The sequence below is a fragment of the Fusarium keratoplasticum genome, chromosome 4, assembly GCF_025433545.1.
Source record: "Fusarium keratoplasticum isolate Fu6.1 chromosome 4, whole genome shotgun sequence".
Taxonomy (NCBI): Eukaryota; Fungi; Ascomycota; class Sordariomycetes; order Hypocreales; family Nectriaceae; genus Fusarium; species Fusarium keratoplasticum.
Genome location: NC_070532.1, coordinates 1552532 through 1578316, shown reverse-complemented (window position 1 = coordinate 1578316; position 25785 = coordinate 1552532). Strand labels below are relative to the sequence as shown.

Below are 25785 nucleotides of genomic sequence, written 5' to 3'. Positions count from 1 at the left end.
AGCACGCTCAGGCCCAGTCGTGATCCACCTGAAGGCCGCTTCTGTGCCGTCCTCGTCTCGATTGGGAGGGATCGCCAGCCGTGGGAGCCATTTGGGACCTGAGACATTGTCAACCTGGGCTACTCACAAGCAGACAAGTTCATTTTCACAAGCAACCGACCTCGTCTAAACAATGCGGGTAAATTAGGTACAGCCTTCTGTTGAGACAGCGGCTGGGTCATCTTGCGGGCCGCCGGGGACTTTTCCCTTTGTTTACCATTCCAGCAAAAAGTGATGAAGCTCTCACCGGCATTGATAACAACAACAACAAGACGAGGACAGGCAGCAGAACTAAGAAGCGGGATACAACGGCTCCCCCAGACATACATGCAGATGGCGTCAAGACTCAGCAAGCAAAGAAAAGAAGAGAAAAAAGCACGCAGCTGTCGCGTCAGTTTCCTACATACATGTGCCTCCCCTAGCCTAGCCTGCTGCAGGTTTCTTCCGCCCTTGACGTCTTTGGCTCTTGAATCGGCCCTGACGCAGAAACACTTCGCGTTTTGGGTTCTTGTGTGTGTTTTGATGTCTCGCCCTCTCCTTGCTTCAACTTCCATACCACTTACCCGGAGTTGGCCTGGATGCACAGACGCCAAGGTTCCGCTTCCTGAGTCTCAGTCTCCAAGTTCTTTGCTTTTGGCAGCACGCGGCCTGTAGGGAGGAAGCTGGCATCACCCTGGCTCCGGCTATAAGAGCGAGACGGTCCTTGCCAGGATCCGTGGTGAGGCTTCTCAGCTGAAGTCACCTTTTGGCCACGGACTGGTTCGGCTTTGCTTGTTCTCAGCTCGCCTTGTCACGTCACTTACTTATCTTGAAGTTTGTCTTAGACTGTTGCCTCACGGCCTTTCGCCTTGCTTCTTTGACGGCTGCTCGAGAGATATTCATCGATCGAGTCCTGAGTTTCAGACAAGTCAGCATTATTTCTTTGGTGCCATTTCTTCTTCATCAACTCAACCATGGACTCCTTCACGAACCAGCCATCACCACTTTCTCTATCATCGTCAGCCATGGATGTAGATGCCTCTCGAAGGACGCCCTCGCCAGTACCATCTCTAGGCCACGATTCGCTCAGCACTCCCACAGCAGAGATGACCACGCCGCCGACCTTTTCCTCCGCTTTTGCAGTTGTCAAGGGTAGTGAGCCAGCAGGCAGACTATCCATCATGGAGCAACCAGATATGAGGAACCCTGTAAATGGCTGGGCATCCCCTTCATTCCCAAGAGAGTCGTTCTGTGGGATCGACTCCCATGATAGTTACTATGGGTTCGATGAGTCTCGAGAGTTGACCGACTTGGACACTGAGCCTCAGTACCTTCCCACACCACCCAGTCAGAAACCTCGACTCCCAGTCATCGGCGGTACCCCAGACTTTCTCATCCTGTACTGCTTCAACATCCAACGGGCAGCAGACTTCTACTCCCGTTGCTTCGGATGGAAGTTCTATGGCGACATGAACGCAAGAGAGATTGATGACCCCAGCAAGCGACAGTGGGGGTCATCCTTCTTCGACGTACAGCCCATGAACTTTTTCAACTCGAGCGAAGACAAGGGCCAGCTCAAGATCACGGGCGCTCTGGTCCAAATGAGAACCACGCCCGACGGCCAAGCCCGGCTCGAGCACAAGCGGCAGATGGCCAGGTTTGGTGCCGCTACACCGACGTGCCACCTCCGGGTCCCCGATCTCGGCGCCGCTGAGGAGTTGATCGAGCAGAACTTTGGCGAGGTCAAGCACTTGCGATATGGCATCCGACAGTTCATCATGGACGTTGGAGAGTTTATCGACACGGAGGGAAACCTGGTAGGGCTTATTTCTCTACACCCGGAAAATGCCAATGCCGCTTAGACATGGCAGGTTGAGTTGACAGTGGGGGATAAAGGAATACCCGGTGTTTTGTCTTGTTTTTCTTTCTGATGTTCATAACGAACGATCATTTTGCCAAAATTGTATCGACACGGAGTCATTGCGTAAAAGCATCTAGGGGTTGGGGAGTTAACTGGCGTTTTGGAAATATCACGGTCACATGGGAGAAAGGCGTTGACGCGGAAGTTGAACAAACCACACACACACAAGGATTATTCGGTTCGGAAAGCGGACGGAACGGAGAACGGACCTTACACAGAGTGTCAATTGAGAGAAATAGTACTAATAGGACTTGATTTCCGCCGAGATCAACGGTGACTGAAGACCGAGCTGCTTGACCTCCGAAACACGTCCAACTAGTCATTTCCAGCAAAGTGCTCTGTCGAAAACCATCATGAGAACTCCCGAAACGAATAGCCGGCCAGTGCGGAAAACCCATTACCCGCCAAGAAGCAGCGGTCCGATCCCCACCAACAGCTTGCCCCGGACTTGAACCCCCGCTGGCCGCTAGCTGAATGGGCGTCCAGCCCATCGGCATCATTCAATCATCCTCGGGCTGGACAGTTGGTTGGAGAGAGGGGCCTCCACTTCCCGCTGCACAAGCTGGCCACACTACCCGGCAGCCGTTGCGTTGACGGAGACGTTTTGGCAGTCGACGGAAGCGGCCCCGAATGCCGAGTTTCGCTTCCGAAGTTTCCATGCCGTGCGGATGCGAGAGGGGAGCGGAATCCATGCTCCTGCCCAGGTAGCCTAGGTCCCTGGTTGTATGTTTAAAACTCCGTGAAAGCTGCGGCCAGCGCCGGCCTTAATAAACGGGAATCCCCCGCCAACGGCCCGCGTCCATCCATTACCATCGTCATTGTCGGCTTAAGCTTGTCAAGGGTCTTGTCTCGTCTTATTACTTCCTTGCTGTTGCTGCTCGCGAGGTGAATACCGGTGCATGAAGCGCAATTGATCACTCATAGCTGTAATTGCTGTTCGAGACGACTACGACCCATAGCCGACAGCAGGGATTCATCCTGAAGCTATTCCCGCCTTACCCTCGACCTCTACCCCTCCATCCTCATCCTCTCATAAACTCACAAGATGCCTTCCGCCGCTTTCCGGTTAAGGACTCTCCGAGCTTTTGCTCGAAATGCTTCTAATGTAGGTTTCCCCATGCCTATGTGAATTGCGAGCTCTTGAAGCAGTACTGACACCCTCAAGCCCAATGCCGTCCTCACGCGATCCTTCTCGGCCACCGCTCGCCGCGCCGAGATCAACAAGGTCTTCCCCTCCGCGAAGGAGGCCCTCAAGGACATGAAGCCCAACACGACACTCCTCTGCGGTGGCTTCGGTCTCTGCGGTGTGCCCGACTCGCTCATCAACGAGGTCATGAACAAGCCCGAGATCACTGGCCTCACAGCTGTGTCAAACAACGCCGGTACCGACAACTCGGGTCTTGGCCAGCTTCTGAAGACGAAGCAGATCCGCAAGATGATTGCCAGCTACATTGGCGAGAACAAGACTTTTGAGACCATGTACCTCACCGGTGAGGTCGAGCTTGAGCTGACCCCCCAGGGTACCCTCGCTGAGCGATGCGCCGCTGGTGGTAAGGGAGTGCCCGCCTTCTACACCCCCGCCGCTTTTGGAACCGTTGTCCAGACTGGCGATCTTCCTCTCCGAAACAAGCCCGATGGCTCTCCCGCCGAGTACTCGTACCCCAAGGATGTCAAGGTCTTTAAGGGCAAGTCATATCTCCTCGAGCACAGCATCGACGGCGACTATGCCTTCGTCAAGGCTTACAAGGCCGACAAGCTCGGCAACTGCCAGTTCCGCCTCGCTGCGCACAACTTTAACGGTGCCATGGGCCGCAACGCCAAGATGACCATTGTCGAGGCCGAGCACATCGTTGAGCCCGGCGAGATCCCTCCCGAGGCCGTTCACCTGCCCGGTATCTACGTCAAGCGTGTCATCCAGAGCACTGAGGAGAAGGCTATCGAGAAGTACACCTGGGCCAAGGACGAGAACGACCCTGCGGCCGCAAAGGCCCTCGGCACCGGCGACACAGCGGCTAAGCGAGAGCGCATCGTGCGTCGCGCTGCCAAGGAGTTCAAGAACGGCATGTACGCCAACCTAGGTATCGGTATGCCCATGCTCGCCCCTGGCTTTGTCGGCCCCGAGGTCGAGGTGCAGCTGCAGTCTGAGAACGGTATCCTGGGTCTGGGCCCCTACCCCAAGAAGGGTGATGAGGATGCCGACCTGATCAACGCTGGCAAGGAGACAGTGACTCTCAAGCCTGGTGCTGCCGTGTTTGGTAGCGAGGAGAGCTTTGGCATGATCCGCAGTGGACGTATCAACCTCACCATCCTGGGTGCCATGCAGGTCAGCGGTACTGGTGATCTTGCCAACTGGATGCTTCCTGGCAAGGTCAAGGGCTTTGGCGGTGCCATGGATCTCGTCAGCAACCCCAGCGAGACCAAGGTTGTGGTGACGATGGAGCACACAGACAAGAAGGGCAACCCCAAGATTGTCAAGCAGTGCGCGTTCCCCTTGACTGGACGGGCGTGCGTGTCGAGAATCATCACCGAGCTTGTAAGTGAACCCAGGTCTGCGATTACAGTGATACGATGCTAACTATGACCTAGGGTGTCTTTGACGTTGACTTTGCCCACGGCCTGACCCTTATCGAGATCGCCGATGGCGTCACCGTCGACGAGATCAAGAGCAAGACGGAAGCTCCCTTCACCGTGGCCGAGGACCTCAAGCCCATGCTGTAGAGGGTGTATATGAGTAGAGACGTTGCAATTGGATACCACGAGCATGTTTTTGGATACATGCCAGCTGAAGAAGAATTACCCGGGTGCATTAAAAATACCGGAAGCTTCAGCGTTGAGATGAGGTGAATGGCTTGAAGCCATGGTATCACAGGGCGGCCGTTGTTGAATGGCGTCGGCTGTTCCTGCATGAGCCTCCTAAAAAGGAAATGGAAGGAACCGACAGTTATGGTCAAAGTCGGGATCTCCGCCATGGATGAGATCAATTAGACGAGTAAAATGAACAAAAATGAGAAAAAATTGGCAATGTGATTGATTGATCTGTTCAAGTATCACCTATTATAAATCAAGGCCGACGTGGTCGTGGCAGTGATGCTGCAAGGGCCTGACTGAGACTGTGATAATCAATCCACCGCCTCAACGCCAAATACTCCGACCACTTGCACCTCCTCATTTACCATCTTTCTAACACCAGCTCCGTCCATCTCCCTTGGCATAATCCCATGGTTTCTTGAAATATCTTATCTCATCATGGCTGCCACGTTTGACCAGGAAACAGGCCAGGTCTTCAAGGAATGGGTCCTGTCGCGCGACTCGCTCACCGAGGCGGATCGAGACGCGGCAAACTGGAGCCGTCGCCGCCGGTATCCCGCCGTTACCGCCCGCGGCGTCCGGGGGCCTCGGTCCTTGGCAAACATGGTCATCAAGGTCGTTGCCGATAACATCGGCTCGGTGGGCTCGGTGGCAGATCTCGAGGATCTTCCACCGCGTCTGTTGTGGCGCATATGGCGGTTCCTCGAGGCGAGGTGAGTGGCGGATATCTCGGGATAGCCAAGACATGGAAGAAACTAACAGTTTATCAGAGGTGAATGCCTTCACGCCTGGAAACTCTTCTCCAAGCTGTTTCTAGAGGCGGAAGATGACAAGACTCTAAGTCTTTATCGCTTCCGTCAACATATCTGCCGTCCTGGGAATGACCTCACCCGTTACACTGTGCCCTTGACGGCACCACCCACCGACTTCATCACCCACCTCGTTCTTACAGGCGGATGCTCCTTCAACACACACGACTTACTCTGCCTTGCCGATATGCCCAATCTCGGCGCCCTCGAGCTCATCCAACCCGCTGATGAGCTCCGCACCATCTTTCCGCAAGTCTCGGACCGCCTGGTCCGGGGGTGGACCGAGAAGTCCGACCCGTTCCCGTTGCTGCGCATACTCCGCATATGGGGCGACCAGTCCACCACCAAGAAGTCGTTGCAGTGGGTGTCGCAGTTCCCTTCGCTCGCGCTCTACGATGTCATGGGTGCGAGGGAGGACTGGAAACAGAGCGAAGAGGCCGCGTTGGAGCATGGCTGGGAGCAGGCCCCAAAGGTGTCTGGGCTGGAGGACTCGCTGTTACGTTATCTGATGCTGTTTGCGCCGTTGGAGGAGACGCGGACGCATCGTCTCAGTGACCTTGCTGCAAGGATCGACAACGACCTCGTCTCGCTATGTGGCGATTCTAGATGTGCCGTAAAGTTCGTTCAAGACCGTCAAGCACCGCCGCTTCTCGACTACCTCACCGACATGGCAAAGGTGCGAACACCTTCGTGGGATACTCATGCTGCATCTAGTGAGGCTCGGGCATGTCATGGCGTGGCCTTTGAGCCTTGGGCGTTCTGGCTCTACTCATTTCTCGGTCAGCTCAGCGCAGACCGAGACCTACACGCTCGCGGCGCCCTACCACCCCAAAAAGCTGTTGCTGGCCCCTTCATTCTGCCTTCGCGGCCGTTCGCGTGTCTTCACCTAGGACATAGCACTCGCGGATCCGGTATCAACACTCGACCGTCATATGTAAGCCGGGGGCTGTTCGCGACAGGGCAATACACATTCACACGAGACTCTGTTATTCGAGGAGATAAACCAAAGCCAAAGCCGATTCCTAAGAAGGGTCCAAGCCTGGTAGCCTCAGAGCGGGCGGCTCCTGTGCTGGCGCTGCGGAAGCACAAGAAGAGGAGACTGGAAGATGTCCTGCAAGCCATGTCGAAGTAAGGAGGAACAGAGGCGTTTTCAAATTTGATGTTTGCACGATGTGACAGACCTCGAGCTTACGAGAAATTGGTTATACTTTGTCGGTACGAACCCTTATTGCAGATGACTCTGAATCTAATCCATCCGCTGACAGTCACGACCGACATAGGTTCGGCAGTGTTTCTGTTGGAAACTTGATGAATGTATCGTCCGAAGACTGCCACGTCCAGGTCTGCTTCAATGTCGTGGATGGGTAGACCTTGTGATGCTGGTTGTGAAAATGAGAACGACCCTCATACCCAAGATCAAAGGAACGAGGTGTATCTCAACTCTGACTCTGAAACTCAGTTTGTAACACGACCAGAACCCATTGAAAATAAGCACTCCTGCGCCTCACTGCGCATGGCCGACAGAGGAAAAGCTTAACAACTGGGTGTTCTCAGATGGATCTGAGTTGATGGTCGTTTCCCCGTAAACAGACCCAACACTTCGATTGCAACAAGGCACTGCTCGAAACATCCTTCCCCAACAGATACAGACGCCTTTATAATGGCAGGAACCTTGGAACGTCTCCCTTCTTCGCACTTTATCCACCGAGCCATCAAGTCCTAGATCTTCACACTACAACTAAGGTACAACATATCCCATTGCGTCTTTTACACGGTCTCCGTCTATTCCTTGCCGCATTACATTCCGGGATATACCTACCTACAACATGGCAAGCAATGCCGACACCAATAACGACGAACCTCTCGCCAGCATCGTCTTCCCCGGCCCTTATGCTGCAACATTCTACTTCAACAATGATTTGGCTGAAGAGCCCGACTACCTCCTATCGAGTGACGGTGGCTACCTGACAGACGAGTCCGATACATCTGAAGAGGAAGAAGAAGAACTTCCCCCAACGAGCTATATGTCAGAGTTTCCGGCTGTGGAGGGCAACCCGTGGCCCGCCTTGAGCCCCGCGAGCACCCTTAGCTTGACCTCGTCCATGCAAACACAGATATCCTCGGGGGATCATGAACACTCCCCGAAAGAACAAATCGACACTTCTGAGCCTTGTTTCACTCACGTCGGATCCGCAAGCCCGGAAATAGAGGTGAACACTGACGGGTATGTCCCGTTGATCGAACCATCGGAGGGCGTTGTCGACGACGGGACAAACCAGGCGTTTGGGGCATCCGAAGCCCAATCAGCTACCGAAAAGCGTTCACCAGCACACTTTATCAATTTTGTTGACTGGAAAACCCCAGTAACTTTTGAAGATTTCGTCAAGCTCAGCCCGCAACACAGGTCCGAGATCAGGGCAATCCAATGGGATTCGCAACTCTGGTTCAACACCATATTTGAGAGAGGCACTCCGAAGTACAATCAGGAGCTGGCAAAGTGGCGAGCCGCACGTCTCCGTCACACCACTGGCGTGCCGATGGATCAGGACCAGGCCGACGAGGTCGGTTATGTCATGTTCCGAGTGTCTGAGATTGCGGCCGCGAGAGAAAGAGAAAGACGACGACGGGAGCGACAAACGGTTGAGCCAAAGTAGGCGAGTGCTTCGATTGAATTTTGAATATGGAAGAGAGCATATGATTGTTTCAGTAAAGGGTTTACTTTTGGGCTGGAGGAAGGGTCGTTTTGATTGAGTATTTGACTACCTAATCATGTACACCATGATGATGGAGGCGATAGGATTGCCTTTGGCTATGATGGATATGCGTTGGGTTGGAATGACTGAATTCTTGGACCAAGACTAGGATTACAGGGCAGAATTTGAGTTGTCATTTCTTCTCAGTCTTGTTGAACAGTGGTTGGCTATTGAAGTAGACAACGTATCCGTGACGATGAATTCCTATTAGGAACTGATGTTCGCGACAAGCCGTGTGGATCTTGGTGACAGTACTAGTCATGGAGGAAAATTAAAAGAGAACATCCATAGAAGTCAACCGACGCGACATGGACACGTCCCTCAGACTGGAGACGGATGCCCAGCAGCTCAAGAGTTGGGGATGTTGTTCAAGACGCGCTGAAGTACACGACAAAAGGCCTGAATCACACAGCTTTGATGCCTTGTCGCAGCAAGGTGAGCAAGCTTCGCTTAGAGGCGAGCAAACGGATAGTAGGCAATCAGCCATCTACGCGTGAATTCTACGTTGGACATTGCCTCCAAACCAAGGTCATTGGCGAAGGCATGTGCCGCATCAAAATTTCTCCCCCCCAACGCGCAGCCGAAGCCGCAAAACAGGGCAGAGGGTAAGTCAGCGACGTAATATTCTCTTTCCTCCAGTTTCCCCTCCGTTGCATCCATTGAAATGAAAGCCAGAGTGAATTTGAAGGATTTCAGTTTTTCTAGTAGGTTGAAGAAGAAAGGAAAGAAAAGTTCAAAAGAGAGGTCGGTTCGTGGTGGTTTTGTTCTGTGCGGCGGGTGGGGTGCGGCGGAGCGCGGAGAATTGATGTGCCGTGATTGCTTGGGGGGTGGGTTTGCTGAGGAAGCGAGATGGGGGAGAGATCATGAAGTTGCAGAGCATCTATTCTAAGAATGTCATGAACTTGATCTTTAACTAGAACTATTACCTTTGTCGTTGAATATGCTTCAAAATGGACAGTTGCAAAGACTACCCCCCAAAACACCTCCATGTACGAGCTGGCTGTGTTTCGATTGCAGCATGAAACCACCAAATGAATGGCTCCAACAGAGTCCAACAGCGACAGAACTTGGCTCTTCCAGGAAGGTACCTATGCGCCAGCGGTGAGTCAAGGATCCAGGTTTCTTCTTGTGCTCTGCAGCACATCACGTCTCGTGTCGTGTGCCTGATGGACAGGAATGGCACATCGACATTCGTTGAAAGCACGCATGCCCCTCTCCAGAGCGGATCAAACCACGACAAACAGGGGCACTCCCATTCGCGCAGCGGCTCTGGAGATGGTGGATTTTTCATTGATGGTCCCTACCGGACCTCTGACGGGGCTTGTTCACAGTGGGCTCGTTAGGCTGCTCTGCCTCTGCCAACAGTCAGCTCACATCCATTGGGGGTTCCGTGATGCTCTTTGGCTCAGGTTGCATCTGAGTTGAGTCACACTCTGGGTTCACATTGCTTTTAGGAGGTTTCTCCGGACTGGGTTTCTTTCGTGTTTCTTTCACTTTGTGTATGTCTCTTGGCCTGCCTATCTTGTGATACCTATCCAACTGTTTTCTTCCACCATCGACCTTTTCACCTCGCGAATCTCTCCCATCCCTGTCACGCCTGCTCTATCAAGTGACGCATTGTCACTCCCGACCCTGATCAATCCCTGATCGGCAAACATCCGACCCCTTGATCTTGCCTCCTTTCACGCACATCCGTCCATAGGTATTAAAACTGGAAGCTGCCGTCATTAGCTACCCCGCTACCCCGCCTCCGGTCAAGTTTGATTAGCAAACAAACACCAACATCGACACCCAACAACTCCAAGAACAATAGACTTGGCGCTTTCATTAGCAACCGACGTCGCCGTTTAAAGCTTCGCATACGACTACAAGTTATCGATACTAGCACCCCACACTTTCTCATCCTTCACCTATATCATTCGAATTGCCCAAGATGGCTGGTGGTCCTGGAACGAGCTCTCGCGGTCGCGGAGGAAAGTTTCGAAAGCCCGCTCGAGGAGGTGAGTTTGTTTGGCCTTTCCTCTTTCACTGTCTACTGCTCTTGACCTAGCGAATCTAACCACGATCCAGGTGGCAAGAAATTCTCGCGAGACATTCGTCCCGTTGACGCCGATGGCAACGAGATCAGCATGTGGAGCGTTGACGCCAAACGCAAGGACGACGACGACGATGACGATGACGACGACGACAGCGAAGATGACGAGACCACCGAAGACGAGACTACCGAAGAAGAGGATAGCGACGATGACGACGACGCTCCTGGTCCTTCTGCAGCACCAGCCCAGGAACTATCACGCGAAGACCGCAAGGCTGAGAAAAAGGCCCGCAAAGAGGCAGCCATAGCCAAGCAGAGAGCTAAGACTGTCGAGGTTGGCGACATGCCTTCGAGCGACGACGACGACGACGACAGCGAAGAGGATAGTGAGGACGATGACGATATGCCCGCCAACCCCAATCACTCTAAGAAGGCTCGCAACCAGACCAAGGCGGGTGTTGAAGAGATCACAGAGGGGGTCAGCAACATGGCTGCCCCGAGTCGACGTGAGCGCGAGGCTCTGGAGGCGGCTGCCGCAAAGGAGAGACATATGCGCCTGACAGCTCAGGGCAAGACAGACGAGGCCAAGGCTGATCTGGCCCGTCTCAAGGCCATTCGCGAGCAGCGCGCTCTCGATGCTGCCCGAAGACAAGTGAGTCTTTTAGTCCCGCCATTTTGGCCTCATCAGCCTACCTACGATTCGTTACTAACTTGGTGATAGGCTGAGCGTGAAGAGAAGGAAGCACTGGAAAAGGCCAAGAAGGCCGAGTTCGAGGCCAAGGAGGCTCGTCGGAAGGAAACGGCCGCCAAGAAGGGAAAGAAGAAATGAAGCACGGCCTGAAAGCTGCGATGGCGATGATGCGTGACTGAAGAAGGCCTTTTGGTTGGTTATCAGCTGGTTCCCGTTTGGCATTGCGTTGCATTGGATTGCGGCATTCATGGCATTGATGCATGGGTTGCCGATGCTACATGGTGATCGGCTCGCTTTTCTAAAAGCGTATAGCGACATGAAATGATGACTATCTTTTTTCTCGCATGGTTTTGGTTTCTGAAAGGTGACATGTGAGACTAATTATAAGATGATGGAAGTTGGCGAATGCTTGGCACAAATACTAGAGTTGGAAGAGTTGATGTTGTTACTCTTCTCCCTTAACGCCAATATGGAAAGGTTTGCAGATAACCACTAACAAGCGTCTATCTTGATTTTGGGGAGAGGTCTTAGGCTGGTTCAATAGAGCCATCATAGTCAATGTTCCAGTCTTGGTGGTGCTCTGATATGTCCACTCAGGGTGAGATGCATAGAGGCGGCACGAATTGGTAGCAAGGGCATAAAAGATGCTTGAAGCCTTTAATACCCACAGCCAATATTGTTATAATATTATTATTCCGGCTAGGTACTAAGGCATTATTGATGTATTTCCGTCTCAACATAGACTCATTTCAATGTCGTCAATGTTGGCGATTGGATTAAGCGCTTGGGATGGATGGCTTGACAGTTGGATGTCAGCGGTTGCTATGGAAGAGATCCTCATACCTAGGTATACCGGAAAGAACAGTAATCATCGGCCCTCGCCATCTTCCATGATTGTAACCATCATAGACCTTCTGCTCAAGACCCCTGAAGGCTATCCCCGTCTGTGTCGAGGCGGAGGCGGCAGTAAGCTAAAGTACAGGGGTGGAGTTGGCGGCTGTGGTTCCCCACAAAGCCCGTTTGGACCAAAACGGAAGGGACTGGACAGAGAAAAAAAAATCACTACAGTCCCCAAAAAAATCGACGTCGGCCAAATCGCCTTCCGAGCTTTCTCTCCAACCTCACGAACCACCACGACGAGCATCGCAGGGACCCAACCAGGATACCCTCACCGCTCTATCGTCTCCTCCAAAAACACAGTCGACATAGCGGATACACGTCCTCACCATGGCCGAATCTTCGCTGCAGGTCCGTCCTCACAGTTGCCCTCGTGCCCCGCCTGTCGCCAGCCAAACATGAAGGCACGGCAAGCATGGCAATAGGAAGCCGTGAAGCTGACCCAAGCACTATAGGATCGCCTGCGCGACCATGCAAAGGCCTTTGATGGCCTCTTGAGTCTTATCCCGGCCAAGATGTACTATGGCGAAGACACAAGTGTACGTTTCTGACTTCAGAACCAACCAACCTCTCCCCGCCCCAAGAGAAAACCACACCACCTGTCATCCGCCGCGCAATCCCACCCAGAAGCCTGCAGACGAGGCTAATTCATCTCTTATAGAACCAATGGAGCAAGAAGAAGCAGACAAAGCAAGAGGCCGCCGCCGCCCGTCGCGGAAAGCTAGACCCTGACAGCGAGCTTAACAGAAACGCTAAGGAAGTTATGGATGAGCGCGCAAAGAACAAGCGCAAGTTACGCGAGATGCAACAAGAAGACGATGGCGATGACGAAGATGAGTGGGAGGACTACGATCCCGTCCCCGGCGTCGACAGCGAGAAGCCCGGCGAGGGCCTCAAGACAAAGACCGAAGGCAACAAGAAGCAGAAGCTCGACGACGACGACGACGTAGATGCCAAGACCGCTCCCGAGGCGACATCCTCCAAGCTTTCAAGAAAAGAGGAAAAGAAGGCTGCCAAGAAGGAAAAGAAGAAGGAGAAGAAGGCTGAGAAGAAGTCTAAGAAGTCAGAAGCCACCGACGCAGACAATGAAGCGCCCGCCCCTACGCCCAAATCACAGAAGCAAGCCAAGAAGCAAGCAAAGAGTCCCGCCGCCAAGGTCCAGAAGCAAAAGGAGGTGGACGAGTCATCGGCTGTTCAAGGTGATGGTGAGGTTGAGCCCATGGATATCTCGGGGCTGGAAAAGGACGACGAGGCTACAGACAACTCAATGCCCGAATCTGAGCCACACTCTCCCACCTTCGACTCCTCGACAACTGCCCCCGGGGCTCCTGCTGAGCCTGTCAGCGCAACCACATCCGTCTCATCCACCATCCCTCCCTCCGAGAAGCCCAAGCACATCAAGATCCCCGCCGACACCGAGGCCCTCCGCGCACGGCTAGCGGCCAAGATTGAGGCCCTACGCGCCGCTCGAAAAGCTGACGGCCCCGACGGCAAGCCCATCCGCACACGCCAGGAGCTCATCGAGTCGCGGCGGAGGAAGCAGGAGCTTCGCAAGGCCCATAAGCAGGAGCTGCGCAAGCAGGCTAGGCTGGAGGAGCAGCGGAAGCGCGAGGAGGCTCTGGCATCCAGCTCTCCTGGTGTTAGAAGCCCTGCTGTCGAGCTCGACGAGAACTCCAGCAACTTTACGTTTGGCCGCGTGGCCTTTGGTGATGGCGCCAAGCTCTCGCATGACCTTAGCTACGTCCTCAACCAGGGCAAGAAGAAGGGTCCTTCAGATGCCAAGACGGCCCTCATCAAGGTGCAGAACCAGAAGAAGCGCCTCCAGGAGCTTGACCCCGAGAAGCGTGCCGACATTGAGGAGAAGGATGCTTGGCTGACAGCCCGCCGCCGCGCCGAGGGCGAGAAGATCCGCGACGACGAGGCGCTTCTGAAGCGCGCTGTCAAGCGCAAGGAGACGGCCAAGAAGAAGAGCGAGAAGGCCTGGCGCGAGCGGTCTGACGGTGTCAAGCTTGCGCAGAAGGAGCGCCAGCGCAAGCGAGAGGACAACCTGCGTAAGCGCCGTGACGACAAGCTTCTTGGAAAGGCTGGCAAGAAGAAGAAGAAGCCTGCTGTCGGAGCCAAGAAGAAGGGCCGCCCTGGGTTTGAGGGAAGCCTGGGCGTCGGTGGACGAAAGAAGTGAAGCTCAGTGATGACAAAGTCAAAACATAATGCCAACGAGAAAGACGAAAGGGGTTGAAGAAAAGCAAGATTGATTATGCTTTGTTTATTCTCAAGACACGGCGCTGGAGGAGTCCCGGTCGGCAAAAAGCAAAAAAGGGGACGGATTGATGCATCAAAGGAGCGGCGCGCAGAGAGATTCATCTTTGTAAGGCAAGGCATTGCATATAGCACATAGTGGAACGTTTCCCCCCTTGATCAACATGAATGAGAGAGCGTGCCTTGAACGCGCCGTTTAATGCAGAATGAATCCTTCTTGCCTGGGTGTGCAAATTCCTCCTTAAGATCCCATCCATCCCATTTTCTCATCTGTCCCAAGGACACCGATCTTGAAGCCATCACCAACATCACCACTAAAAAGAAAGACACCACAGAATCCACTCTTTCAGACAGAAGACGCCCGTGTTCCATGAGAGAGAGAGCATATCTGCCCCCTTTTGTTTTTCTTCTCATTACAACAGTTTACCAGCAGAACCCCCCCCTCCTCCCTCCCTCCTCCTCCCACCCCCAAAAATTCAACGACAAACAGCACGGCTTTGGCTTTAGTACGCTTCACGTATCGTATCAACCTATGGGCTCCCCCCCTTCCTTTGCCTTCCTGAAACACACATACATACACAAACACTGTCATTTCCGTCCCTCTTCTTTTTGTTTCCCAAAAACAACGGAAGAATAGATGAGTCTCGACCAAGATAAAAAAAAAAGAAGAAGAACAAAAAAAGACATTAAAAAAAAGGGCATAGGGGCCGGGAGTATGCGGGCCACCACCAACACCACCAGTAAAACATCCATGACAGGCCCTTCAGCAATGAATGGCAGAGCAGTTGAGCCGAGTCCTCGGCGTGCCCTGGTCAAGAGAAAGCTGCGCCCTGGTCCCGTTGCGCCAAAGTCAAGACCCCGGAATTTCCTTCGATTGCTCCATGTGGTAGGTGATGTAGGTTCGTGGGTCCTCGCCATACTCCCCCTGACGGGAGTGGCGAGGCTGTTGTCGTTAATTCGTGAGAACTATAGAGGCGGGTGAGGTCGGCGGAACGGAGGCCTCGAGAGAAAGGGTTTGGCTTGGCCTGGGCGCAAATCGGAAGTTGGTTGGGTGTTACCAAGGCGTGATGCTCAATGATGGCGACACGCATGTGGCCTAGATGAGCACGTCTATAGGAGGGAATCGAGTCGGGTGAAGACGCTCAAACAGGCCGCAACAACCTCGAGTTGAAGCTCCTTGTCCTTGCCGCTGTTGACCTCCTGTGACAGTGTTAGCTCTGTGGTGCGTGCGAGTCAAGAATAACCTACATCTGCAATCGCCTGGGGCAGGTTGGCTCCAATGCCATTCTGCACAGCCTTCTTGCCAAACGGCCACTGGCTGTAGTCAGCGAGCAGATCATCTGTCTGCGCAAAGGCCCTCTCGCGGGCCTCGTGGCCAAGGGTTGACAAGGCGTTCTCGAGGACGTTAGCGGCGTAGGCGGCGCAAACCATGGCGATGCTGCGTGTGTAACGGAACTCGAGCGACTCGGGGAGGAACTGGCTACCGTTGAGGACGACGGTTCGTTGGGTGAGGATGTTGCGGACGCGGCGACGGATCTCTTCCTTGGCGCCACCATCAGCGACGGGGTGGGTGGCCATGTCAAAGAGCAGGAAGTTGCGCTTCTCGGTGCGAAGGATTCCCTTGTCGACGAGGCCCTTGGCAAGGCGCTCTCGGACCTGCTTGAGCTGGTATCCGATCTTCATCAGGTTCCATGTCTCGCCTGCATGCCAAAGAAAGGGGTCGTTAGTGAGGAGAATTCGAGACTCGTCAGCCAGGGCAGGGCTATTTACCGCTCATCAGGTCAATCCAGGTTGCGACGCTCATCTTTTCGCTCTGCTTCATCATCTTGAGGGCTTCGTCGAGGAGGACCTCGCCGGTGAGGGTATCATCTATGACTTCGATATTGCGGTCTGCGAGAGGGAATCGTCGCCTGGAAGCATCCTTCTCCATTGCGATGCGACCACGGAAGGCGAGCTCGATGACGATGCATCCTCGGAGGGCGTAGGAAATGTTGTCGTTCCAGAAAGAGAGGTAGCCCTAAAGAATTGCGGTCAGGGTTTTGTTTCCGAGGCAAAACAGGACAGCTGCCCTGAAGCATTTTTGGTGCATGTGCCTACCTGCTTATCCTTGAGACCAAGCAGCAGAACCTCCTCCATAAGGGTGAGCTTGGGCTGCTTGCTTCGCTCAGCGCTCTCGCTAATGTCTCGAGGGTCGAACGCGATCTTGTGGCCATTCTCGGTGTTCTCGTAGCTCGTCTCGGGGCCGCTGTCCCTGGTGTTGGGGGTGCTCGTTCTGGGGCCAGAACCGTTGCTGGCGTCTCCCTCAGCTGAGGGACCTGCGCCGCCCGCACCACGGCGTCGCGTCAATCCCGATGACATGTCGAAGAGGATGGATGGATGGGGTATTTGACGGTGGGAGGAAGAGGAAACCGAGCCGAGTCGAGTCGGAGCGAGCGAGGCTATTCGGGAGAAGTGGTTTGTCGAGGCGACGTTGAAGGGGCAATCTGATGGCCGGGAACTTGATTGACTGGCCTGGGCTGGGCTGAATGGGGTGGGTTGGCGCGCCCAAGAATTAGGGGTTTTGGACTGGGTCTGTCTGTTAGCTCTGGAAGCCACCCAGCCAGTGACAGTTAAGCAGGTAGACAAAGGGGGCCCTAGCACAGCACGAAACGGCAAGCCGAGGGCAGAGGAGGAAGCTGTTTTGGCCTGTCTCGTCTTGTTTGAATGCTCCTTGCCTTGCCAATGTCAATGTCGCGGCGAGAAAAATACTGACTGACCTGGCTTCTTGGGGGACGCTAGAGCAGGGGTTGGTTGGTTGATTGTCGCTTCTCAGCCGACGATGATCCGTAGTAACGGGACAAGCTTCAACGGCTTCTAACGGGTTGGGCGAGTGCTAGTAAGAGGAAGAACAGCAGGCTTGGCGGCGGTGAGCAAAAAAAGAGTACAGAGTGCACCTCGGTCTAGAAGCTGAAGCCTGATGAGATGGTGTATTTGCTCAAGGCAGAGCCAAGGTACATACACGCTGGCGGCCGGCGAGGGGGATTTTCCGCATCAGCGCAGGGCGTGATAGGACGCCTGCCTGTGAGTGACCTCTTGAAGGAAGGGAGCAGGAACGAGGCCGAGGATAATGCAGGGAAGGAGACGAGGGAATACGAGATATTGAGTCTTTTTTGAGCCGTCTATCAACTTTAAACACGAATGCCCTCATTTACACGATTTTTTACACCGTTCCCGAAGCATCTCACAAGGCCAAGAGCTTGAATCTTAAGTCGCGTGAAGGGATCTAGACTGTGACAGCTCGCACACGACTCTCTACCTGTAACATCCAGGAACAGCAATCGCCGAGTCCAGACCAGGCTGCGGATAGATTGATTGATCTCGCGCAGGATTCTCTCAGAGGGAGGGCACAGTCAGCATTCCCCCTCTGTGTAAATAGTCGCCTCCCCACCTACAGCTCCAAGCCTCCCTTTATCTCAGCCTCATTCCCCAATACATCCTGCCAGCTTGGCTCTCCGGAGCTCTCTCATGTTTCCCTCTAAACGCAAGCTGTTTCACCGCCCTACATACACGGTACGTACCTCAGCACGTAGCATGGCCCCATCAGGAAAGGGCTGGAGCCAGGATTCTCCGCACGTGCCACCCACTCGCCGCAATGCGCTAATCTGGGCTCTTAGTCAGCCACAAAGCCAAGAAACACCACCACACACAATTTCAACTTCATCTCATCAAATTCACCTCAAGCCATCCATTGAGCTTGATGAGATGGTGACCAGGACATGCTCAGCATGCTTCAAATGCCCCAATTTCTAATCTACAGGTATAACACGGTACTCACTGCTACCAAACCTCCTCCGATGCCCATCCTGTCGACCGATATCCTCTGCATACTTTGATCCAACAATTCGAGGCCCTAAACCGATTCGCGAGCCACATCCGCCGTAACTACATCGAATTATCCTTCCATCGACATGACCGAGTAATTCCAAGGGTGTAAATGCAATTCTTGGCTCCCGTCATTGCCCCTGATCGCGCTTAGCCCTGCCTCCTGAAGTCAGGGGTGCCTGGGCAGATTGGGTTATTTGGATATCAAGTTGTGGCATGACATACCACGTTGGAATCATGTCAAGTGACCATGGCTCCTCACATTCATGATGGTCATATCAAACCTATCAGACATGTCAACTGGTTGAAATGGCTCGGAAAAGGTCGGCGTACCTCCTGGTATGGTCATTGACTCGAGATCCTGTCTTCTGTCCATTTAACATGGACAGAAACGTTGTCGGGTTTGGCCTGGGCTAACATCCCTTCCCCTTTGGGCAGCTTTCGCTTCGAGTACGGGCCACCCGCTGTGGCGCCTTGGGTATAGGCGGTGATGCTGCCCTCGTGATGGCCGACAGGGTGCGCAGCTGTCAGCCAGCTGCCAGCCAGCCAACCCCGCCCCAACGTAGCTACCTTTATCATCCAAAACCCCGGAGCATCTGGCAACAGCGGACAGGTCGGTCGGTAACTGGCCTAGCAGTAGAGCTCGTGGTCTGGAACCAGCTACCCGACGGGGTAGGCTGCCCAGGTTGTGAGTTCGAACCTAGGTCGGTGCCGGGCGCCGTTCTCATAAACACCGCCAGCCCCTGGACTGAGCCGGCTAAGGACCACCGGGGACGCCCGCCTTAGACGGACAGCTTTCGAGGCTGGACTCCGGTGAAAACAAATACTTCGCGAAAGCAAGGGCGCGCTGTAGTCTCGACGCTGAATGAGAGCGGGAGCAGGGCGAATGATTTCTTTTTTGGTGATTTCATCAAAACTGATATTCGCATTTTGTTTCCCTTCTCCTTTTTTCATTTACTAGCTTTGCGCCTGTCTCCTTTTCGGCTGCTTTTCGATATCCATGCCGCCCTGTTTTGGCGATATTCTCTACATAGTTGGATAGTGTATAATACAATGCGACTCCGCCTGCCACCCTCGTTCAAGATGGAATTGGTCCAACGCTCTTCTTCCAAAGCTCATCAAAGTTAATGTTCTGGGCCTCAAACAGCTCCCGGATTCTCTTGGCCGCAGCCTCCTGCTTCTCAGGTCCAAAGCCGCCAGGCTGTGTCGCCTCGTATTGCACAATCTCAATCCAGCGATAGAACAAATCTTCCTTTCCAAGCTCCACAAGCGCATCCCTAAAGGCAAAGACCTGGCGGCGTCGCTCGTCCTCGCTCGAGGCAGCGGGACCTCGCGGATCGTAGGACATCCAGCCGAAGTCGGGGTGGTGCACCAGAACAACGTTCTTGAAGGCATCCAGGGCGATTTCCTTCTTGTCGACCATACGGTGAGCCAGGATCATGCGCGCCCAGTCGAGGTCCCACTGGCCGTTCATGAGGAGGTAGCCAGTCTTTTGCTCCTGGAGCATGGGAGATGTTGCCTGTTGGATGTAGGCAAAGAGGATCTTCTGAGAATCCTCGTCGGCGAAGAGATCCTTGATGACCTGGTCCCATTCCCGGCTGCGGCGCACGTAGATCTCCTTTGCGCGGAAGCCGACCTGCCATCTCCACTGGCAAGGGTTTCCACGGGCCTGTCCGGCGACGAACTCGATAGGCCAGGGCCAGACGAATATAAGGAGGATAAAGTCGACCATCATGGTGAAGGCGCGTCTGCCAATCTCCCAAGAAATCTCGGACCACGTCGAGTCGGCCGTATTCAAGGTCGTCTCATTGTCATGACCAAGGCCCGTCATGATGAGCTTCCAGTACCAGGGGACGATCCAGTACATGCGCAGGACAAAGAGCAAGACGACGACGATGTTCATGCCGACAGGAACCATGAATATCTTGCGCTTCAGGTCGGCGGGCTTGGAGTCGACGTGGGTGATGTAGACATGCTTCTCCGAGAGGGAGCTGATGAAGGGCTCCAGGACTTCCGGGGGCCTCTTGAAAGGAGAAGGGGGTGCGCCATCCTTTGGTGAGGAATTGGCGGGTTTTGACTTGGCCGCTCTCTTATTCGGAGCCATATTGGATGGTCTTCGGCTCTGGACCGAGCGTTGGAGGTTGGAGTTGTTTGAGGCTAAAGAGAGTGTGGATGTTAAAGAGTTGTGAGATGTGTTGTCTAGAGATGAGCGATGGTGGTCCACAAAAATGTCAGGACAGACCTTGTCATGTCCAACAGGTGTCTCTTGCCCATGCGCGCATCAATTGAGCCGGGCCAAGTTTCAAAAACTCCATGCTACATACACGAATCTATATAACTCATAAACATTTAATTTTGCAATTTTACCTCTTATTTTGATTCATCCATTGTCATCCATCGAAATCACCTGCTCGCTATTGGTGTCGTGGATGTGGCGGACAATCCCAACGCCGACGCCGCTGGGTGTGGCTGAAAAAAAGCCGGGTCTGCTTCTGCCGAGCCGATGATCAATGGCACTCGAGCTCGAGATCTGAGCACTACCCACCATCACGCCAAATGTCGAGACAGACTTGCCCCAGTCTGTCAATCCCTTATCGTGGCAATGTTAAGAGCCCGTGCCTTGCAGGTGAATGCATTGGATGCCCTCTCAATTGCCAATTGTCTAATTCAGTTCTAGGGACGCGGTAATTCCTTCGTTTGCGCCTACTGCCGTCTCAAGCTTTCGCCGAGGGAAGCACAGCTCAGAGATCGCCATGTATCAACTTCTATAATATCAGCCGGGGCGCCTGGGCTATTACCATGCCATTCTACGCAGTCTCTGGGCGTGCGAGCCCTTTCGACGAGCTCCCCGCTTCATCGGCCGGACGATAAAGGATCCCCTCCCAAGCCGGGAGGCTTCCCGGGCAGTGGTTTTCCTGGAGGATTCGGAGCTGGATTAGGGTCTCTTGGCTCTTTTGGAGTCACCAAATCAACACCAGACACTGCCAAACCCACCTCGCTTCTCCCCCATGAGCTCGAAGCTCGTAGCAAGATGGGACTCGCCCCCAAGAAGCCGGCTCCCGTCGCAAAGGTCCCCGATCCTCCCCAGACAGCTTTGGCAAGTCAGAAGCATGACAAAAAGAAGAAGAACAAGAAGCAGAAGCGCCAAAACAAGGCTGAAGGCAGGGCTGAAGGCAGGGCCGAAGGCAGGGCCGAGAATAGGGCTGCCCTTTCGTCGGCTCTTGCAGAGGCTTTCAAGACGGACCGTACCCCCGCTCCAGTGGCGACGCCCAAGGCTTGGTCCAGCAACGAGCCTGAAAAACCAGCTGCTCCAGCTACGCCTGCAGCCCCTGCCTGGGGGGCCTTCAGCTCTCGCAAGATTGACACGCAATTGCCAGCTCGCGAGCCACGGCCACAGGCCAAGCCTGTAGAGAAGCAACCACAAAAGGCACCTGTAACACCCGAGAGGCCCACCGGGGAGGCCGCTTGGGGGGAGATGAAGCGTGCCGCGCGGACAACAAGCGACAGCATTGAGGAGCAAGGTGGCGATTTTTGGGACGCACTCGAGACTAGAGTCAGCGGCTTCCGTGGCAAGCCCAGCACTGCCTCTAAATCTAGCAGCCAGCAGGCTTCGCCTGATGCAGTCCAAGATTTCTGGTCCCAGGATCTTCAAACGCCGCAGGAGCAGCAACCGAGGCGCAAGTCCCGTTTCGAGGTCGAGGATGAGGTTGATGATCGACGAGGCAAGAAGGGCAAGCGCCCGAAGAATGTGAGACAGCAGCAGGATGATGACGATGACTGGGACGAGGATTCCATTCGCCGATGGGAGTTGAGGCAGCGCAAGAAGGCTGAAAAGGACGCCAAGAAGCGCCTCGAGGAAGAAGCCAATAATGCGCCAGTGCCCATCTTCCTCCCAGAGTACATCAGTGTGGCCAACCTAGCCCAGGCGCTCCAGATTCGAAATGCAGACTTCCTACATGACCTCGAGGCCATGGGCTTTGAGGAGCTCACCAACGACACCATCATGACTGGTGACACGGCAGCTCTCGTTGCCCAGGAGTATGGATTCGATCCCACTGTCGACACTGGTTCACAGCGAGATCTACGGCCTCGGCCTGCGGCAGAGGACCCATCCTCGTTACCTAGTCGTCCTCCTGTGGTCACCATCATGGGCCACGTCGATCATGGAAAGACAACTCTCCTCGACTGGCTTCGCAAGTCGTCAATTGCTGCTCAGGAACATGGTGGCATCACCCAGCACATTGGTGCCTTTGTGGTTCAGATGTCATCTGGGAAGCAAATCACATTCCTCGACACTCCAGGTCACGCCGCCTTCTTGTCCATGCGTCAACGAGGTGCCAATGTCACCGATATCGTGGTTCTAGTTGTGGCCGCCGACGATAGTGTCATGCCTCAGACGATCGAGGCCCTGAAGCACGCTACAGCTGCCAAGGTACCCATCATTGTCGCCATCAACAAGATCGACAAGGAGGACGCCCGGGTCGAACAGGTCAAGCTTGATCTCTCCCGCAATGGCGTCGAGCTTGAGGAGTTTGGAGGCGATGTTCAGGTTGTTCCAGTCAGTGGCAAGACCGGTAAGGGCATGGAAGACCTTGAGGAGAACATTGTCACCCTGTCCGAAATCCTCGACGTTCGCGCAGAGACCGACGGCATGGCTGAGGGCTGGATCCTCGAGTCCAGTGTCAAGCAGACCGGCAAGGTCGCCTCGGTGCTCGTCAAGCGAGGAACCTTGCGTCTTGGTGACTACATTGTCGCCGGTAAGACGTGGGCCAAGGTTCGTGGCCTTCGCAACGAAGCCGGTGTTGAGATCCCTGAGGCACCGCCCGGAACCCCTGTCCAGGTCCTCGGCTGGCGTGACCTTCCTGAGGCTGGTGAACAGGTCCTCCAGGCTCCTGATGAGGGCACGGCCAAGACGGCGGTTGAGTATCGTCAGGAGATGGCCGAGAGAGAGGAGAGCTCTCAACAGCTCGCTGAGCAGGAGCATCGCCAGCGCGAGAAGGCCGCTGCGGAGGAGGCAGCCGCTGCAGCAGAGGCTGAGGGTATCGAGGCGGAACCCAGCGAGTCGGAGCCTGGCATCATATTCCAGAACTTCATCGTCAAGGCCGACGTGGCCGGCTCGGTGGAGGCGGTATGCGGCACTGTCCAGGAGCTGGGTAGCAACGAAGTCCAGTCCAAGATCCTGCGATCCTCTGTCGGCCTCATTTCCGAGTACGACGTCGACCACGCGGCGGCGTCCAAGAGTATCATCATCAACTTCAACAACACCATCCTCCCCCACATCCGCCACCGCGCAGACGAGGCGGGCGTGCGCATCATCGACCACAGCGTCATCTACCACGTGGTGGACGACGTCAAGGCCGCCCTCTCGGACCTCCTGCCCTACAAGATCTCGCACAAGGTCCTGGGCGAGGCCGACGTGCTGCAGCTGTTTACCATCAACATCAAGAAGCGTGTGCAGAAGACCATTGCCGGCTGCAAGATTCGCAACGGATCCATCAAGCGTACCTCGATGGTCAAGGTGATCCGAGCCGGCGAGGTCGTTTATGAGGGTGAGTTTCTGCCCCCTATTGAGCCTCCTTTTCCTTCATGCTGTCTTTTAGGGAGACCCAACTTGGAGTATCTGTTCCTGTGCTAACTCATTTCCAGGCAAAATCGACACGCTCAAGCACGTCAAGAAGGACGTCATGGAGATGGGCAAGGGCACCGAGTGCGGTATCGGCTTCGAAGACTTCCAGGACCTCGAGGTCGACGACCAGATCCAGACATACGAGGTCCTCAAGGAGAAGCGCACATTGTAACAAGAGTGTAAAAAAGTGTAGTGTACGAAATCACAAAAGTAGAGAGACTCTTCCCTAGAGGAGGGGGCATGTATGACTAGTTAAATGAAGCATGGTCTGATGAAGGGAATTAGGGGGGTCATGTATGAAAAGGGGGGTATGGATGGATGGAGGCGATATATATCACAATCTCAATGTTTATGTAAAGATGTCGAGATTAATAGATCATGATTCATATTTCCAACTTTTATGCCTGCATTTTCATACTCTCGTAAATCACAGTAAACATTGACTTCGTTTTGTGATCTCATCAAGCCCATCTCAGCTCACCAACCCAGGCCCCCTTTCTCTCACATTCTTCATATCACCGTCTATACGGCGCCCCAACAGTATTCGATGAAAACGTCCTCGTAGTGACCGTAGCCTGAGACCGCTCCTTCTCCAGCTTCGCCAAGCCAATACGGTCCGTCACGGGAGTAGCCTCAATGATGTTGTCAAACTCATCATCCTCATCCTCGTCGCTGTCGCCATTGTCCGAGTCTGGCTGCACATCCGTGGCAGGCTTGAACTGTTGCTGCTGTTGATGGGGGTTCGGGATGGTGGCGGGCTTCTTGTCGTCGTCCTGGTTGGGGTTTGTAAAGGTCTTTGAGGCGAGGACCTTGCGACGGATCTCGGCCATTGCGTCTTCGTCATCCGAGTCGTCGGATATTGCATAACGGTCCTTTTCTTCCTCGTCTTCCTCTTCTTGCGCGCTCGGCTTCTGTAGTTTCTTGCCCAGGTATATGCCATCTATGCTATCCTCGTCGTCCTTGTCGGAGCCCTCTTCATCATCATCTTCCTCGTCGTCGTCGGAGGGATCCATGCGTCTTCGGTTAGTGTTTCCGGTAGCCCAAATATCATCGTTACCCTCTTCCCTGCTCTCGGTGTATTCCCGCTCCAGCTGCTCCATCCACTCCTCCTCGGTCTTCTTCACACTGGCCTCGTCGGTACATGCGGCATAGCGCTTGAGCAGGCTGGAGTTGATTTCGAGGAATGACGGTCCGTACGAAAAAGGCTCTAGAATCTGCTCCGCCCAGTCCGCGTGTCCACAGATATAAAAGGCTGCCGCGAGAGCCTCGACACAGTTCAGCCGCCACGGCTTGCCGTAGTTGACGGTGTTCGCAGCGACGAGGTACGGCAGCAAGCGCTCACACTTTCCTCCAACCTTGTTCCACTGAACTTCCTTCGTCCTCGCCCAAGAGCACTCGACAACAGCAGCGCCATACTGATCCATGAGCTCGCGGTCGGCGGGGGAGACGACGTGCTTGCCGTTGGGGGTGATAATGACGCCGTTGTGGCGCTGGCCGAGGTGGAGGTCGCGCATCATGCCGAGCTTCATGAGCTTCTTTCCGGAGCAGCGCTTGGGGTCGCAGTGGCCGAGGTCCCAGCAGGCGGCCTTGAAGGCTGGACGTGACGAAGGGCCATCTCCGTCATTGTTGCGGGGTGCTCGAGGGCGCGGGGGACCATGACCTCCCTTCTTTCCCTTGGGGTTGAAGTCTTTCTTATGACGGACCATGATCGAGGTTTGATGATTATGCTACTCGGGAGTTGATGGCGTGAGGTAGGTAGCCGTTGGGTGCTGATCCAAGGTGGAAATGGATGTCGTGACGATATTTATTTTATTTTTTACTTTTCCCCAAGATTCTTTCTGTATTGGGCTTCGACCTCTAGAATCATGGCGGGGTTCAATGGAGGGGCAAATCTACCTAATGGGCTGCAGCACGTCAGGGGTCCCTAGCACCCGACGGGAAGCTCTCAGCGCCAAGGTCCCCTGGAAGCCCGCTGTAATTGGTACCAATTGTCGGAACGGAACATTCAACGTACCGATGCCTTGCAGCCACTCTCCGCTCTCCACTCTACCTACGGCGGAAGCCACAGTGCCACGTTCTCAGCACATCATGTCCATCCACGGTCCAGGTC

At 54.4% G+C, this 25785-nt stretch overlaps 10 protein-coding genes across 10 annotated transcripts; 7 read left to right on the top strand and 3 right to left on the bottom strand.

Annotated features, from left to right (window-relative positions):
* Positions 1–992: 992 nt before the first annotated feature.
* On the top strand, positions 993–1880 carry NCS57_00556300 (uncharacterized protein; the record flags this gene model as incomplete). The annotated part of the gene is made up of 1 exon (XM_053055479.1): positions 993–1880. One exon carries the CDS (start codon positions 993–995, stop codon positions 1878–1880), a length of 888 nt encoding a protein of 295 aa, XP_052914434.1.
* A 1104-nt stretch (positions 1881–2984) lies between these two features.
* NCS57_00556200 (Succinyl-CoA:3-ketoacid-coenzyme A transferase) lies at positions 2985–4657 on the top strand (the record flags this gene model as incomplete). Its single annotated transcript, XM_053055478.1, has 3 exons — positions 2985–3044; positions 3105–4472; positions 4526–4657. The coding sequence occupies 3 exons, from the start codon at positions 2985–2987 to the stop codon at positions 4655–4657; spliced, it is 1560 nt and encodes a 519-aa protein (XP_052914433.1).
* Positions 4658–5185: 528 nt separating this feature from the next.
* Positions 5186–6688, top strand: NCS57_00556100 (uncharacterized protein; the record flags this gene model as incomplete). Its single annotated transcript, XM_053055477.1, has 2 exons — positions 5186–5460; positions 5518–6688. The coding sequence occupies 2 exons, from the start codon at positions 5186–5188 to the stop codon at positions 6686–6688; spliced, it is 1446 nt and encodes a 481-aa protein (XP_052914432.1).
* A 694-nt stretch (positions 6689–7382) lies between these two features.
* NCS57_00556000 (uncharacterized protein) lies at positions 7383–8210 on the top strand (the record flags this gene model as incomplete). The annotated part of the gene is made up of 1 exon (XM_053055476.1): positions 7383–8210. The coding sequence occupies one exon, from the start codon at positions 7383–7385 to the stop codon at positions 8208–8210; it is 828 nt and encodes a 275-aa protein (XP_052914431.1).
* Positions 8211–10242: 2032 nt separating this feature from the next.
* Positions 10243–11173, top strand: NCS57_00555900 (PP28 domain-containing protein; the record flags this gene model as incomplete). Its single annotated transcript, XM_053055475.1, has 3 exons — positions 10243–10309; positions 10380–10996; positions 11066–11173. 3 exons carry the CDS (start codon positions 10243–10245, stop codon positions 11171–11173), a joined length of 792 nt encoding a protein of 263 aa, XP_052914430.1.
* Positions 11174–12262: 1089 nt separating this feature from the next.
* NCS57_00555800 (uncharacterized protein) lies at positions 12263–14111 on the top strand (the record flags this gene model as incomplete). Its single annotated transcript, XM_053055474.1, has 3 exons — positions 12263–12283; positions 12388–12471; positions 12594–14111. 3 exons carry the CDS (start codon positions 12263–12265, stop codon positions 14109–14111), a joined length of 1623 nt encoding a protein of 540 aa, XP_052914429.1.
* A 1187-nt stretch (positions 14112–15298) lies between these two features.
* Positions 15299–16546, bottom strand: NCS57_00555700 (uncharacterized protein; the record flags this gene model as incomplete). Its single annotated transcript, XM_053055473.1, has 4 exons — positions 15299–15388; positions 15437–15888; positions 15959–16205; positions 16286–16546. 4 exons carry the CDS (start codon positions 16544–16546, stop codon positions 15299–15301), a joined length of 1050 nt encoding a protein of 349 aa, XP_052914428.1.
* Positions 16547–19127: 2581 nt separating this feature from the next.
* NCS57_00555600 (uncharacterized protein) lies at positions 19128–20204 on the bottom strand (the record flags this gene model as incomplete). The annotated part of the gene is made up of 1 exon (XM_053055472.1): positions 19128–20204. Exon 1 carries the CDS (start codon positions 20151–20153, stop codon positions 19128–19130), a length of 1026 nt encoding a protein of 341 aa, XP_052914427.1. The 5' UTR covers positions 20154–20204.
* A 396-nt stretch (positions 20205–20600) lies between these two features.
* NCS57_00555500 (Tr-type G domain-containing protein) lies at positions 20601–23847 on the top strand (the record flags this gene model as incomplete). Its single annotated transcript, XM_053055471.1, has 3 exons — positions 20601–20675; positions 20727–23598; positions 23696–23847. Exons 1-3 carry the CDS (start codon positions 20652–20654, stop codon positions 23845–23847), a joined length of 3048 nt encoding a protein of 1015 aa, XP_052914426.1. The 5' UTR covers positions 20601–20651.
* Positions 23848–24190: 343 nt separating this feature from the next.
* Positions 24191–25381, bottom strand: NCS57_00555400 (18S rRNA aminocarboxypropyltransferase; the record flags this gene model as incomplete). Its single annotated transcript, XM_053055470.1, has 1 exon — positions 24191–25381. The coding sequence occupies one exon, from the start codon at positions 25379–25381 to the stop codon at positions 24191–24193; it is 1191 nt and encodes a 396-aa protein (XP_052914425.1).
* Between the last annotated feature and the right edge of the window lie 404 nt (positions 25382–25785).